This window comes from Hydra vulgaris, chromosome 15 (assembly GCF_038396675.1).
Source record: "Hydra vulgaris chromosome 15, alternate assembly HydraT2T_AEP".
In the NCBI taxonomy this organism is placed as follows: domain Eukaryota; kingdom Metazoa; phylum Cnidaria; class Hydrozoa; order Anthoathecata; family Hydridae; genus Hydra; species Hydra vulgaris.
The window spans coordinates 15,098,365-15,116,378 of record NC_088934.1 but is presented as its reverse complement, the minus strand read 5'-3'; the positions used below and the strand labels follow the sequence as shown (position 1 = coordinate 15,116,378).

At 28.8% G+C, this 18,014-nt stretch overlaps 1 protein-coding gene across 1 annotated transcript; it reads right to left on the bottom strand.

Moving 5' to 3' along the window:
* Nucleotides 1–4,234: 4,234 nt before the first annotated feature.
* LOC136092286 (uncharacterized) lies at nucleotides 4,235–17,243 on the bottom strand. Its single transcript, XM_065820151.1, has 2 exons — nucleotides 16,919–17,243; nucleotides 4,235–7,238 (listed from the first exon to the last, which is right to left on the bottom strand). The coding sequence occupies exon 2, from the start codon at nucleotides 7,230–7,232 to the stop codon at nucleotides 4,380–4,382; it is 2,853 nt and encodes a 950-aa protein (XP_065676223.1). The 5' UTR covers nucleotides 7,233–7,238; nucleotides 16,919–17,243; the 3' UTR covers nucleotides 4,235–4,379.
* Nucleotides 17,244–18,014: the final 771 nt, after the last annotated feature.

Sequence of the window (18,014 nt, the reverse complement as noted above, 5' to 3'; positions counted from 1 at the left end):
CATCAGGTTATAGATTTTTTCTAATAGCTTATTATGCTACAATGCTTTGTGATCTTTTATTACTATACATTACCAAAGGATATCTATCTTGCTCACAATTGCTTTTAATTTAAGAGTGTTGCAAATCATCTGGGCTAGCTATAACAACCAATAAGCAATATTCTCAAACTTTTTTAGTGTTGTATATAATTTATATATGGGAGTAATAAGTGTAAAGTTCTAAAAATAAATTAGGCTATTTTTTAAAAATACTTTTCTTGCTAAATGATTAGACAAATGGGAACTTAATTTGAAAAAAATTATACCAAGTTAATAATAGTCTATTGATATTAGTAGGTAAATTTTAAAACTGTTTTAAAAAATCTATCGTATGAGAATCACAGCATAGTCAAGTTTTACCATCTGGTTACATTGGTTGTCTTTTTTATATCTTAGAAATCTTATAAAAACAATTAGAAAAATAAACTAATTTTTTTAAATCTTTACTTTTAAGAAAAAATTCTGAAAATCACGGATGTTTTGAGTTGTGAGGGTTTGTATAAGTATTTATACTATATTGCACAAAATTGGATAGAAAAATCTTTTTTTGCTATTATTATTTGGTTTTTTATGAAATTACTCAAATTACTTTTATTATTCAATACGTTTTATGACATTTGTTTTGATTTAAACATACGCGCAAAAGCCTCTCTTTCAAAATCAGCGAATCAGATTGCGCATATCTCTGCCTTTTCTGAGTCTGTATAGGGTTTCAAAATATGCCTACGGGGAAGACCCGCACTGGTGGCAGAGCTATAATATGCAAACATGTGCTAAAACCATACAAAAAATTCGATGACGAAAATGGAATTTTTAATTACGTATTAACAAAATTAAACAAACAAAAAATTATTTTGTTAAACGTATACGCTCCCACGGGACATAAGTTTTCTAAACGCAGAAAAAAATTATTTGAATTAATCGAAAACAAAATTAAGCATAAATTTAGAAAACGTTCTAGTAATCTTGGCGGGAGATTTTAATATGGTTTTAAGCGAATTTGATAGGCACCCACAAGTTTACAGGAAAAAATGCTCCTCGACGGAGAAACTTAAAAAATTAATTAATAAACTCGAAGTAGAGGACACGTGGCGTCTTTTTAATCCAAATAAAAAAGAATTCAAAAATTTTTTATAACTTCCAATCACTGTGCACTGACTGTTAAACGGCATCACTATGAAGATGGATATGCAGCTTCGTTCCATAAGATCCCTGAAAAACAATTTGAGGCAAATATCTTCAACATTGTGCTTGGTTATTTAACACATTTAATCGAGGTTTAACATTGTGGAGACTGCATTATCAAGATTTTGAATCATCTTTTTAAATGAACAACAAAATTGGCTTCTTAAAATGTAGAAATAACCAACGCACTTCTCTTCTAATGATGTCATAGACGAAAACTATATTGAAGATATTTTTAATCTTAATGGTTTAAAGGGTTTTTTGTTTTTTACTCCTGGAAACTCAATAATTCTTCTCAACTAAATATACTCAAAGGGTCTACTGCCATACTAATTCAAATTTTTAATACTAGCCACTATATGTTTCAGAGGGTGAACGACCCTTCAGTAAATTAAAAATTATATAAAAATACATTTTTATATACTATTGTAAAGTTATTATAGAACAATAGCGCGTATTGGACACTCAAGTTGAAAATAGATTGGTACGTTCTCTTTGGTGGGATGACATAATTTTTGTCATCCTAAACATTCATAAAATCATTCAATGATATTAATAAGTTTTACATGTAAAATGGTAAGAAAAAAGTATTTTATTTTTAAAAGAACCTGTCTAATAACCCTACTCAGTGTATGTTAAATGTATTGCGTAAGTGTAATTTAACACAGATTCTGTTTATAAAAGTATAGATGTAAAACATTTATAAAAGATATTTTACTTTTATGCTTTATGTTTGATGCTACGTCAGAACATATTTGCTAATTTCCAGCAAATTCTATACCTTGGCTTCTTAACTTAAGATGAAATCAAAACCTTTGTTATTCACTTTGTTAACCACTGCTGTATTTAGAAATATACAGCAATAACGGCTGCTGTATATTTCTTACTATTTAATTATGTATTTTATCTAATACACAAATTTATTCATTTTTAAAAAAAAGTATTTTCTTTTTACCTTATTTGAATAAGTTTTTTTTAAAAAGGCGAATTTGCTCAAAACTTCTTTAGGAAATTCGCCCTTTTAAAAAACACTGATTCATTTCTGTTTTGTGTTATACTTCAGAGAAAAATGCTAACTACAATAATAAAACTATTACTACAATAAAAAAAAGTTTGTTAACGTTTTCATCATTTAAACTCTTAAGTTTAAAATCCTTTTACTATTTAAACATGGATTGGATAGAGATAGAAATACTTTTGTGAAAAAATGTCCCGAGCTTCACGTATTAATTTTTTCCTTTCAAATTTCATTTTAAATCAAATGCTAAAACGTTTTATTTATTCTTAACGCTTTATGGAGTATTGAGGAACTTAGAACGTGTGTAATTTGTGGAACAAATTGTAAAAAAATTTTAAGCTTCGGGAATTGTTTTACTTTTAACCATAGGTACCCAGTAAACACACGACGTCTTAAAAATGTCTAAAAAACGTCTTTTAGACGTCTAGACGTCTAAAAGACGTCTAGACGTCTAAAAGACGTTTTTTAGACGTCTTTAAGACGTCGTGTGTTTACAGGGTAGGGTTGTTAATGGGTTGGGTCTGGGTCTGATATCAACGGACCCAGACCCAGAACAGACTCGTAGAAATTGGTCTGGATTTTGGTCGGGTGTCGACGGACCCTACCTTTTTTTTTTTTTTAGGTGCCCCAAGAAAGTCCAAACGGTCTTGTCATAGAGCACCAAAGATGTGAATTTAACCAGGAAGTTCACGCCTCTTTCCTTACCGTGACGCAAAAATTTTTCTAGAGCTCGTTTCGAACCTGGATCTTCTGCTTATAAAGCAAGTCTTCTAACCACTGCGCCAAGGCCGCACATCTATACCTGGATCTATACCTGATTTAGTTAACGGGTCTGGGTACAGACTCGCCCCGGTCACGTCAAAACAAGAACAAAAATAGTGCGTAGCATTAATAGGTGTTGGCTATTGAGTATGTGTGTCATCATGGCTGCTAAAAGTTAAAGGATCATCCATAAAGTGTGTACGCAGAGAAACCACTAATTTAAAACCCCTTTTCCCCCATTGTACGCATCTAAATGATTTAACAATTCTCTGCCTCCGTTTGAATTATTTATTACAAAATTACCCTCATTTTTCTAACGAGTCGTGAAACTCAATGCTTTTGTTAAAAAAAACAGATTTTTCTAGGGCATCTATGGCGTCCTGTTTATCATCCTCATAAAATTTAGCTTTTATTTGATTTGTATGAAAAAAGCCAATAAAACTTTTTTCTTGGTTATTTAAGTGATTCAAGAAGAATGGAATGGACAAAATATCACGTGCTAAACATTGTATAAATGGACATCTGACTCTAGCATGTCTCCATCACTCCAATATATCAAGCCCTTCTTGATCTACAATTACTGGTTTATCTAAATGCACTTTTTAAATACAACAAGAACTTATTAGAGCAGCGTGTTTTTTGAATCTCTCAATTCTTGTTGTATAAACAAAGAAGCAGCAGAAAATGACGGAGTTAAAATACTTTCCAGTAGCACTGGAGCGTTTAATGTGTTCAAAAATTTAAAAGTGTATTCTCTATACTATTTTTTTATCAGTGCAGAGATTTCTTCTATCTTCTCTACACTTGTATCATCATAAATTTCCGTGAGGTAGTAATATACCCTGATCATTTTATAACGCGGGTCAAGCACTGATGCAATTGTTAACACAAAAACTAACTTTCCTATATTTTGAAAACTTTGCCATCATTTTCTTTCCTTTTTCACATATAAATTGAAAATGATTGTTGCACATACCCATTATATATAAATAAATTTTTCAAAAATGATTGAAATAGTAGTTTGCTGTTTGTAGAAATTGTCGTTGGGAAAAATTTTTTACTTAAAAAATTTTAAATAGATGCAACAATTTCTTACATTTATCCAGTCCTTTTCATTTAGTGACTGTAAAGGCATCTTTGAATTCAGTGTCATGCATTATATAAACTATTTTACAAAGAAAAAGTCAAAAAGAAATAAAACATAACAAAGCAATATGCAAACAAGTGAAATGTAAGTAATAAAAAATATTTTCTATTAAATAATGTTTTTTTTGAAAAAATTAATATTATTTCTCGCGACACCTATGGGTATATTTACTTTGTTACTTTTATCTATACTGCAATTATTAAATCAATTGTTTCAAAACTGTGTTCTTTAAACTGTAGTCTCTTTTTTAAGTACGAACTTTGGTTGTTCTAATTGTATTTGTTTATCGGATACCGCAACTTCAGAACTTTCATATTTGACATATCTTTTTAATTCCTTGTTAATTTCATCTCTTTCGGTCGTGCAACTGAAAATTAAATTTAATAGGGCTTCTTCTTTTGGTTTTTCGAAGTTTTTTTGCTTGATTTTTCTTTCGTATATCATTCTTAGACCATCATAAGCATCTGCTTTAGTAAATTCACCGCGTCTACTTTCTTCTTTTGCCAAGTTAAATATATCCTCAATAAATGATAAATCGTCTTTAGTTTGATTGGTTTCATCAATTAAGATTTTGAATTCTTTAATATCTATATCTTTATCATAGAGTTTTAACAAAGTGTAACCCAAAGTGTTTCGTACAGAAGATTTTTTCTTCGGTAAAATTACATCTAATTTTTTTAGGTTTAACATACCGGGTGATTGGTCACTACCAATAAGTTCAAAAAAATCATTGGCATACTTTACACATTTATCCCTATCTTTGGTAAGCCTGATGAGTTGTAAATAACATTTTGTTAACTGTTCGCTACAATCTATTTGGTTATACTCATCTGTAGCTGGAATAACTATTTTGTTTTCTCCTATACCGGGCTTATATCCTTCTTTGTACTCTTTGTAATCACTTTTTAGTTCTTTATAAGACTCAATGATTTCATTTAATTTCTCGATTGCTTTTTCAAATTCTCCATTTTCTATATCATGTTCTACTAACGATTCTCTTTTAACGACTCCCAGTCCTCTTCCTTCACTTAGATATCCTTCAAACAGCATTAACTTCTTTCCTAAATACTTAGATAGTTCAAAATATGGTATTGAGTCTGCTTTTTTTCCATGATACAAAAATGTTCTGGCTAATAAGTAGACAGTAATGGTATATACTTCCGGGAAATCTTTTAATGTTAAAAGCTCAGTATAGATTTCTTCTTTTTTCAAGGTCTCAAAATCAAAAGGGGCTTGGCTTATATTAATTACATACTGCTCTATTAATTTTTTTGAGCCAAGTAATACTTCACGTGCTTTTTCTCCGTCGTGGTTGTTGTAAAGATAACAATTTGCTAAAGCATTTATACAATATGCGCTATTAATTAAATGTTCTGCTTCTATTTTATCAAATTGTTCTTTTATGTCATCTTTACTAAGTTTACTTAATTTAGTTATTTGGTTTGCTAGCTTTTTTGTTTTTTTGATAAGATCTCGATTTTTATAACCTTCTTCTTTCATAACATTGTTAGGAGAGCAGTTCTTTACCCACTCTTTAGCATCTTTCTGCATTTTTAAAATTGTGTCCTCAAGCATATTACCTAACAATACTTTTTTGATATTTGTATTTTTTTTAAGCATATAGCTCATTTGATCTTTAAGATCTTCTACAGTGTAATCTTCAGATATTATTATCATATTTCCACTATTTAAATCTAAAGAGTATTTATTTTTTATGGTTAATAACTCATTAACAACATCCTCTGATAAATTACTCGTAGTAAAATCTAACTTGGTTAATTTCTTTAAATACCATTCAAGTGTTCCCTTTGTTTTTGGAATACTAGCTTTTTTTAGGTTGACCTCATCTCTATCAATTCTATAATGACCTTTGTATTTTAAAGAAAACTTTTTTTTTTCTTTTATAATTTCTTCTTCATGGTTAACTAAATCAGCCGTATTTTTGTCTAGTATTTCATAAGTTTCAAACAACTGAGTCAATTTCATATTTCCGCCTAAAAATTCTGCAGTAACCGTAGCCAATAAACCGTAAACAGTGTCAGGTATTAAAGTTAAAATGGCTTTTATTGCAGCTTTCTTTAGCGATGCTGGAATAACAAATGTTCCTGGAATTAGATCAACTATTGCTTTAATAGCCTTTGGACCATAGTCACTGGTATTAGATTTATATTCTATGCACGGCCAATCAAGTACTTCTCTATATTGCTTAACAAAAGGTTTACCAGTTTTAGGATCAAATGTTTTTAGCATTAAATCTAAATTATAATGAGTGTTTACAAATAATGCTTCGAAATAACCTTTTATGGCAGAATACTTTTTTTTAAACCATTTTGGTAGACGGGTTTTGAATCTCTTAACTGAATTGGAATCTACTGTTTCTGGAAATACTCTATAAACTTTACCTACATGCTTGTGACATACATTAATTAAGTTTGGAGCCGATAGATATGTTACCATTGTAAATGCTAAAACATCAGTTTGAGTACCTTGATTAATAATACTCGATTTATAACTTTCCATTTGCTGATAACTGCCAGGACTATTAAAAGTTACCGACTTTACGTGACCTAATATTACATCACATTTAAAATCCATGTGACAAAAATATAAGCTAAGCTCCGCCAGCCATGCACCAAATGAGTAACCCGTTAGTGAAAGGTTATATCCGTGTTCGTTAGCAATATTTACAGCATCTTTAGTGGCTAAATACGAACTTACTTGATGATAATCTATTTTGTTTTTAAGGACTTCTAAAATAGCTTTTTTAAGATTACCATCCCAACTTTTTAGAGATTCTACTACATCTACGCCACAGTAGGCTAACACAGCTTGCTTTGCTGTATTATTTACATACAAAATAGAATTAACATTATCTGAACTTTCATAGCTATACTTTTTATAAGTAGTCCAATATTTTAATTGGTCATTATAATCAGCACCATCAAATTGGTCATCAACCTTTTCATTCTTTGGGGTAAACTGTACAATATCCCCTTCTTTACTATCTTGATGAACGTGCAAGCAAAGTAAACCATGCACAAAATCATTTGGATGTTGTCGGAAACAGTGCTCATCAGACATGGTTTTCTAAATAAATAAAAATGTCGTCTAAATGTGAAATGTTATCTCCCATATGTTAAATGTTAGGCTTTTCATTAGTTAACAATTTAAAAAAACTTACATATAAAATCAATTATGAAAATTATTTCAAAAATATTATAAGAAAAATAGTTTTAAAACGGAAAACTTTAACGGAAAAATTATTTTGTAGGTACGTTAAAGTTCCCCAATGGTGCTTCAGAGCTACACTTTTTTTTCCACTTTTTTCATCAAAGTTTTGGATTGATTTTACGAAATTTTTATTATTCTTGATTAAAATTTTTGTTTTATTGTTTTTTAACACTAAATGACAAAATACAGTTTCTGAGGTAGTTTCTGGCCACATTTAAAAAGCTCATTTCTCGATGTAGTAAGAAACAAACAAATCAAAAAACTTTTATTATTTTAGTAATAAGTGGATTGGTTTTGTAATATGGATGTTGTTTTAGTGGATTTGCAGAGGAGCTATACTGGCGTTTTTTAGCGGTTAATTGGAGATTTAATTGGCAGTCCCTATAAATAGCAAATCGATAACTTTCCGACATGTTAACAGCGGCTAGTCATTAGGTAGCCACTTTAAGCGGCTGCCTCTAATGGTCCACTAAGTAACTGATGAGCAAAACTACAGCGGTCCGTTTAAAATGCCTATATAAGTCCAATGAAATTGCGCTAAAGAATGTTTGCTAGGAATTTTTATTCGAGATTGTATGACAAAACCCTTATGTTAAAAAAATCAAAAACAAAAAACTTTGTAACAAGTTTCAAAAAAAAAATTTTTTTATTGAAATGAAATTAAATGCAATACAATAAATAAAATAATTTTAGTTTACTGTTGTCAAGTCTCAAGTTGACCAAAATAAAAGCTTAATGTAGAATGGGGTAACTTTAGTCAACTTTTTATGCACAATATTTCAGCAAAACCTTTAAGTGCTTAATTTTTTTTATCAGATTCTCACCAGCCTCAGAAAGTCCAGGAATTTGAAAAGGGAAAAGCAAAATTTCCTGTATTATGTCAAAGTTTTATTAATAATTATTGAAAATTCTTAGAAAATAAGTTTGTCAAAATTGTTTTTTTATTTTAAATACTTTTTAACTACGTATAAACAAGGGTTAAAAGATTTAAACCCATACTGATATATAATATAAAGGGCCCTCCATAAAAGACGTCACCATTTTAGGGCAATTATAGACCTTATATGCCCCCTTCCTTTGTCACCGGTTGTCCTTTTTGCTATATCCCCTTTTAAAAAAGATGTTATAAAATTATGATTCCCCCTACCCCCCATTTCTTTAAAAATAAAAGCCGTTCCTAATTAAGGATTTTTTTAATGACGTAATCAATGACGTGGTAAAGTTCTTAGCAATTGTGCAGTTTTGAAACAAGTAGTTGTGAAAACAGGTTTACATTAAGTTGCTTTCTTTATTAGAACAAAAACTCAACTTTCAAATATAAAGTCCTCCTCTTGGAATTTATTGGCTTCACCTTCGTGGTAAATGTACATTTTAGTTTGTTTTGCCTTCATGTTATGTACACAAAATATAAGATATTTTCAGCAGATAAAAATTGTTCCAGGTTGTTAAAGTAATGCTAAACTCAAATATTTTGACCTGAATTAGCTAGTTGGAATGGCGTTTTGATTGCATTAGTTTCGTTGGAGCACTATTTGTTTAACTGAAATTAACCACCATCATGTTTATAAGTGATAATCATTCTGTGACATTATATTGTAGGTTTACCTAAAAAAACTTTTTCAATCCAGAGATTTTTATATCCAGAGATTCATCATAAAGTAAATTCTTTTCCGCTAAGTCTAGCTAATAAATTTTTATGGTGATTTGGCTTTTTGGATTAAAATATTTATTGGAGGGTTATCCATGATGATTAGAATCTAATGAAAACAAACGTTGAATGTTAAAGGAAAGCATCTTTCAAAAAGCTAACTTTTCATTCAGTCGTTGTTTTTAGGAGAACAATCAAATGGAAGTTTTGATGGTGCAGTTGGCGGAAAACTTCATTTCGGACAACTACATACATAAACCGTGTTGATTTTACGAGATATTTTGATCCCTTTAAGTATGAGAGTTTGAGTTAATAGCTCCGTAAAGGGCAAAACAATAGAAAGTCTTTATTTTTAGGATGGCAAAAAATTCCTTTCCGAGGCCACAAAGGTAGTGGTGAATCATTAGACATAACCGATGACAATTCTGATGTGATGACGAATGTAGGTAATTTTTGAGAGTTGCGAAAAGATAATTAAACAATTAAAATCCGAAAAATCACTTGAAAACAGCTAGAGCATCAGCAATATTAACAAAACACAAAATGCATTAATTAAATGCTGTGCAGAAGAAATATGTGAAATTTTTTGGGTGTTGAATTTGAGGTAAGAAATTGATTGAGTGTTACTAGTAAAGTTGTTTCTTTTTTCAATGCTTCTGCAAGACGAAATTTTAGAAATAAAGAACATGTTAAATTCACAACTTTCACTCTGCATAACATGATGAGAGACACAATGATTAGCTGACGTTTAGTTTTAAGCTTCCACTTATAATCAGACGCACTGGGTAACTTATCTAAATGGAATGACTGAAAATCTTCATCAAAGCAAGAATTTTATTATTATTGATTAGAGAAAGTGATTTTATTATGTCTTTAGGCTGTGCTGTACAAGTGTTCTCTCTAACAAATGGTCTAAAGGAGCTGTTTTAAAATTTTAGATTTACATAAAGCAAAGTATTGCATTAAAGACATGATGATTGTTTTAAAACAAAAAAGAGAAGAGTACAAAAAAGAATTTAAGAAAGTTTTTAGAGCAGGAAAAAAATAATAGTTGAAAATGATCATAGTTTTACCAACAAAAGTATAGTGCAACGACAGACATGTCTTAAATATATACCTTCAGGTACAATGGGAAAATATTACAGGCTATCAACTATCACACGTAAATACACGTTTTTCTCATAAAAATTTTCAATATCTTTAAATTTATTCTTTGATCCCAAAAAATATTATTTCGCTGAATTATAAATATGTTGTTGAAACTGTTTCTGGAAGCAGTAACGTATATTGCGTCATTCTTGAGCTTAGTATCCAAAACTTACCTGCACCTGAATTTACATCGGTAGTTAAACTACGGAAGTGCAAATGTATAAGGACAAAAATTCAGCCATTGATTTACGTATAAAAAACACTAGGCACGTACCTATGGTGACAAATTTAGAGTGGGCCAAAAATTAGAATGTAATTGATAAAGAAAAATTCGAATTTTGAAAAAACTTTTTTCTATCCGCTGGCAATGTTATTTCGTGTGTATACAATAAGCTTTCCGCATTTGTTAAAAAAGAATATTTTTTTTTCAATTTTTTTTTGTGTCAAATATGCAAACAATCAAAAAGTTGTATTTTTATCTATTGTACTTTTTGCATTAAGTGCCAGCCAAAGCCGAACCACTATGAAAACCATGCGATCATATATAGATAATATAGATATAAGATTAATGGAAGGACTTCAAGAAGATCATATAGATCTTATCACGAAGCCTTTTACAATTATAGTTTTAACAGTATTTAAATAGTATAATTTTACAATTTTTGTGAAGTTATATACATTACAGTTAAATAAATTAACAAGTTTAAAATAAAACTAATAATATTTAATCTTTAGAAATACATAAAGATGTTTTCCAGTGAAAAAATAATTTCTTTTAACTTTCGTTTAAAGCAACTAAAATCGATATTAGATATAACTACTTCATTCCATTGATGTGGACCACGAAAAGAAATGCAAATAGTTAAATATATAATATAAAAAAAAAATTAAAAAAAGAATTACATTAAAAAACTGTCAGTTAGTCTGTAAAGCTGTCCTCAGAATCTGGATCATCTTGTTCTGCATCTTGACACTTCAACATAAAGTAAGGAAAGAAGATGTATCCTGGTTCTAGATATCGATGTATTATGTTAGTAAATTTTCCAGAGTTTGATTTCTGTTCTGTGAACTAGAGTTGTCTGAATACAGGTAGAGCTTTTTGACAGATGCAGCAAGAAAATTTTGAAAAAAAAAATGCAGGAAGCTTACATGATTTTGTTATCTTTTGACAACCGTTTCATTTATAAATAAATTAGACTTTTCAGAGGTGGTTGCAAATATGCAAAAGTTATACACCCAAAGCTGGCGTTTGAAAAAATATCGCCATTTGTCAATTGAGGGAGAGGCAATAAAAAAATGTTTTGCTAATAATCGAATGTTAGCTCTGTTTCATTATTACTTTCCTCGCTTGAACAATATTTGCTTTCAATTGTGTGTAGAAAAAACGGGCTTTTATTCATGTTTATCTACAAAATACCTTCCTAAGCTTAACATCTTCTTCTGCAGCAATAAGTTTCTTCAATCTCTCACAAGTCTGGCAGATATCAGATCGAGGCTTTTTAAACGAGTAGTTAAAGCGTGTTACAAAGTGACAAAAAAAATAATTATATGTAAAATCATCGACTATACAGTATCTTGCTTCTTTTTTAAACTGTTTTAAATAAAAGGCTCATATACTAGAAGGTAGTGTTTGTACATATTTTGCATATTTAACTCAGGAGACAAATACCATTTATTTTTATTTTTAGTTTTGCTGTAACATGATGTTTGCTTTGGAAAAGACTTAATGTGAACATCTATTTAGTGTACAATGCTTTCAGATATCATGTTGGAACAGTTTTTGTGTTTGCCCCGCGTGTCTCTTGGAGCAGGAACATGTTTTTGTAACTGTTTAACAATATGTTCAACCATTTTTCCACTCACACCATACAATGAACAAAAAGCTATTTCGGTGGGAATAGTGTACAACTGCGTAACTTGTATTGGCTACTATAATTGGATATTAATTTTAACAACAAATATCTATTTTTGACATTACAAAAAACATGAATAATACTTTATATACTAAAATGAGCCCAAAATCTGTTGAAATAAAAAAGAATATAAAGTTTTTAACTTCTCCAGTAAAAAATTTGTAGTGCAGATACGCAGTATTATCCAATCCTAGAATGTTTTTTTACCACTTTTTTTGTATATACACAAGAACATGAACGCTTTAGGCCAGTGCCAGATTTTGGTCTACCTCTTTTAACTGCTTTCATTTGAACTGGTTCTTCAATAAAAACATTTTGTTTATCTTTATCACCAAAATTGTTAAATATCTAAAAGTAACAACTTCATGTTCTGTGAAATTTATAAATAAATGTAAGGAATGCGTATTTTCCAACCAAATCCTGTAATTACTGAGGCAAGGAGTGCTTGAATCCATGTTATTTTTACAAGTTGATGAAACTTACTTTTTATAATAATAATCCATTAAAACCTAAAAAATCGAATAAAAGTGGAGTTACATTGTTTTTGCACCCATGTCTTCAATTATTAACATCCTACAAAAACTCGTCCGCGCATTGCTGTTGTGCTAGAATCATAATTAAAAAAAGTAGAATTCTGGAATCTATTTTGTTAAAAAAATTTAAAAACGTGGTAGATTACTGAAAAAATGTTTTTAATAGAGTTCCTTTTGTCATTAAAAAGTTTAATAATTATCTCTTCGAGGACCCAGTGAAAAATTTTATGACAATCACAATAGAAATTTTATGATATCAATAGAAATGGTTATGGAATAAGGTTCTTTTTTGAAAGAGCACATACTTAAGTATAGAGACTATGGTTCTGGAAAACTTTTATGCATATTAAAAACGATATGCGATAAGTTTATCAGTATAATTGGAACAGAAGTGAGAAACAGAATAGTTAGTGATATAATAAAAGCAAAACTTTCTTTTATAATTGTCGATTCAATTCTTCATATTTTTCACAATGACCAATTTTCATTGATAATTCGATATGTTAATATCAATAATTGAAAAAAAGTCCAACAATTTTTACATTTTTTTGAAAATGTTGGTCAATGAAATGTTAAAAATAACATTAAAGTTTTTACATAAATACAATATATATTTGGCAGATTGCAGAAGGCAATCATATGACAATTTTAGTATAATGTCCGGCTTCTTCAATGACCTAAGTGCCAAAATTTTAGAAATAAACTCATGTTTAATTCTTTTTCCTTGTGCTTGCCATTCTTTAAACTTATTTAGTCTGTTTATAATGTTCTGTTGATTGCAGCACTGAAGCTGTGCATTTTTTTATGCTATTTTAAAAAACTTATTGTTACTTTAATGTGGGCTCAATTGAAACTAAAATCATAAGTTGCTAATACGAGTCTACTTAATGTTGTTTCGCTGTTACTGTACTAAGCTATATTGTTCGTTAATAAACTACTTTTTTAAAATGTAATACAATTTTAATAGATTTTACAAAAAAAGCTTTGCCAATTAGCCCTAGTTACGAACAGAAAAGAATTCGAATAAGGAAAAAGCATTTCGATGAATTGGAAGAAGACCATTTCATAAAATATACTTCAAATGATATATATTAAAAAGAAAGCGTTTCATAAAATCATATCAATTTTGATAAAAGAATTACATAAATTATCTAAACTTTTTATTTTGCATAAAAAGTTTAGATATCTTTAAAGTATATGTGATGTAGATGCAACTTTTATGAAAGAGATTCAGAATTTAAAGAAGTAATGGAAGAATTTCTAGAAGAAGTAAGTAGTTGTGCTGTAAAAAAAATTCGGAAATTCTAAATCTGTTTTTACCCAGGAGAGTTACCTAATCACCCGGTTTTTTTAGAGAGTCGCTAACTTCTGGCTATAACCAAAATTTACAATGCTTTTCAGCATCGTAAATCTGCGAAAAATTTTTAATCCATCATAAAAGTGCGCAAAAATGTCACTATTTTTTACTTCTCCCTACCTCGCCTCATCTCTCGCCATTATGTTTAAAGCCACTAAATACTAGATGTCTCCTTCATGGCAACACTTAGTAGCAACTGTTCGAAGAAAGTTCGTAAATTGTTACGTACACATTATCTTTGATTTGTAACTGAATATCAAATTTCAGAACTATTTAGAATAGCTTATATTAGTGTAACAAAATCGGCAGATAAACTGAGCTGCAACACTTGTATAAAAAATTGAGATCATATTCCAACAGAAAAATAAAATTTATTAGTTTATCACATGTATTACAAGGACATTTCTAAAGACTCTGACAATATGGATATTGAAAGCATATATAATATGATACACAGTTGGGGCTGTTCAATTATAGAACATAAGTCTATATAAAAGATTGGAGTATACAATCTTTTGTATTGTTTTTTAATATCAATTTATAACGAAAAGTGCTACGAATCACAATTGTTTGCACATTAGAAGAACTAGTCCTGATATTATTGTGCAAAACGTTGCCAAATGTAAGTTCATCTGTTTTTATTTAACATTTTATGTTAAGTAAAACCAGATAATTATTTTTCAAAAGTTAAAAATGTGTATTTAGTTTTAACAAGTTAATAAATAATGCATGAAACATTTCTTCAACAAGTTTCTTTTTTTTTTCTTAGGTGCCCCAAGAAGTCCTTACCGTCTTATCACAGAGCACCGCGGATGAGCATTTTATTGGAAGTTCACGCTTCCTTCCTAACTGATTTCGCAAAACTTTCCCAATGGTGTAGTTCGAACCACGGATCCTTTGTTTTTGAGGTAAGTGCGCTACCACTGCGCTAAAAAAAAAAAACTAGAGAAGCATTGCTGCACTTTATTGTTACGATGAACTGCCATCAAGTTTTAAGCCTAATATAATATAATAAGTAGAACACATATTTTAATAAATGTTGACTTTTCATTTTTCAAAAGATGATATGGTATTTAATTTAATTTTCAGTTTTCTTCAGCATTTTTTCATTAATATTTTACTCTGTTTTAATTTTGTTTTCTCTTTTATAATAGGTTTTCAATATACAGTATTTATGGATACCATGATACCAGATATACCATACCTAATGTCTGAAATCAAAAAGTCTTTAACTGCAGTGAATATCTTAAAGGAAAAGACTGAGTTTGAAGATTCATTATTTTTTATGATAAAATAAATGATATAACAAGGTTTGATGAAAATTAAACAGTTTAAAATAAAAAGTAAAGTTTTATTTGTTGTTATATTCTTGTTTACATTTATGTATAAAGTTTTCCTAAATAAAATAAAACGTGATCAAACTAAATATATTCTATGATTTTTTAAGATCTTTTTCAGCTTTTGCTAATAATGTATTGGATGAAATTATGTCAAAATGAGTATTAGCATTGTTTAAGAATGCTGTAACTTATGAAAATAGACCATTTAAAAAAAAAACTTTATTGTATAAAGTAATTATAGATAATTTTTTAATAAATGTGATGTGGATGTCGTTTATATTATTCCATTTATATACTGTGTGAATATTTACATTACTTATTTCTTATTACTATTATTTACATTTTGATTTATTTTTTTACATTCTTGTGAAATGCATGAATTACTTCTATGGGTCTTTTCTTTTTAGTAACATTAGTGTCACATGCCGCAAAATTCGATTTAATCGATGAGTTGATAGGCGATCTATTTAAGAAAGCTCTTAATTGAATAGAATAAAAATTACCTAATTATGTTTTTGTATGCTTAAATTGTAAATAAACACAAAATGTTTAAACTTTTAGCTATTTATCCGGATCTAGGCTGTTAGAGCGAAGTTTTCATTTGTGGAAAAAAAAATTTCTGTATAAAAAAATATTTTCTGTATAGTTATTTACTTGAATATTTTATACTTAAAATAATGTTTTTAGGAAAACGGTAAATACGATAAAACGTTTTATTTAGGCTTATATAAAATAAAGGCTTATATAAAAATTTAGGCTTATATAAAATTTAGGCTTATATAAAATTTAGGCTTATATAAAATTTAGGCTTATATAAAAATTTAGGCTTATATAAAAATAAAAACCAATAAATAACGTTTTCAGGAAAACGTCCGTTCACCGCTTCATATGGTTATTCAAAAAACCAATAAAAAACGTTTTTTTGTAGGACCCTTAAAAAACGTTCACAAAACGCTTTTAAAAAATGTCCGGTCACCGTTTCATATGGACGTTTAGAAAACCAGTAAAAAACGTTTTTACGGAACCATGAAAAAACGTTCTTGTGTCCACTGGGAAAAAACATTTTTTGTGTGTTGTTTTTGACATTAATAAACTTGCATTCATAATGCGATTTGAAACGATTAATTTGAAATATTATGTTTGTTAGTTAAATATTGAAACGATTAACGTTGTTTGCATTGTTTAAATGTTGTTTTACACAATTAAATGTTTGCTCAAAATAGTAAACGAACAAAACAAATTATGAGTATTATTTTACTCGCTACACTTGAATATTTAGATAATAAACACGAGTATCTACGTAAATAGACGAGTCTAAACGAAAATCATATTTATAGTTCGTAAAGATATACCAAAAAAATTAAATACAAATATAGTATGTGTACGGATTATATGTGTGTAAAAATTCAAATATTAAAAGTTTAGAGTACTAAAAGAAATCAAAATATCTATGTAAATTATTTTATAAAACAAGCAATACAAATATATAAAATGAGAAACAAATTTTGAAATAAAAAAAAATACAATTCTTAACGAATTCAAGTGAATGTTTTTTTTAATAAGCTATTAAAAAAGGTTTATAAAAATAATTATTACCTCAATTAATTAAAATTGACTTCATTTGCGTGTAGATAAAAATAGTTAAAAACCATTAGCGTGCGGTTTAAACTTAAGTCTTTAGAAAATGACAGTAGTTTAACAAGTTTTTCAAATACAATATGATCACTTTACAACAGACCAATCAAACAAAAGTTTATCAACAGACCAATCAAACAAAATTTTATCAAGGAGGTTTTAAGGTGAGTTTTCATTCACCTTAAAACCTAAACTTTATATGCAAAAAAATGCAGCTTTTTGTAATTTTGAATTTGCTGTTTGTTTAAAAGACATCCTTCTCAAGTTAATATAACTCAATCATGTTAAGTTCTGGTCATGGTAATACCTCATAAAAAAATTCAGCTGCATATATTCATGCATTATGATAAATTTTTAGCTACTAACACGCAACCTTTTTTTTTGTTCTAATATTCTCAATATTTAAAATTCATATAAAATATAAATGCGAAAAAAATAAAAATTTTTGTAAATACCAATAATTAAGAAATTTTTCTAGGTTAAAAAAGAAATATTTTTTTGTTTTAAATAATTTCATACTTCTTATTTTTATCGTGAATTTTTTGAAAAATGGTATTTTTTCATGTATTTTATTTATAACGTCCGAGGGGTAGAAAGATTTTTTATTTTATTTTCCTATACTGCAAATGGTATATGACACTCTTAAAAAAATTCGGTTCAAAATATTAAGTTTTTTAGTTTTTATAACATTTTTAAAGTCGAGTACTCTGTGGTGTACACTGGATTTTTATTTGGGTTTTGACACTCACAGGCATAAAATGCTCCAAACTTTTGTATGTTTATGCTTATATCAAAAAAGAATGCTTATGCTTATATCAAAAAAGAATGTTTTGCAAAGAATTGGGGTGATTGGAGCTTGGGAACAAAAAAAACCTAAATTTTGGGCCCACCCAGCCCTTAACGTGGGAGCAACGAGTTTATAAAATATTTTCTTTACTATTTTTATCTAAATTCATATTTATTTATAAATTTCAAGTTTCATGCAATAATCTCTTAGTTTTCAGTTTTTATGACTCTGAAATGTTTACTGCCCCCTCAAATTGAGGGGGGTTAAAAC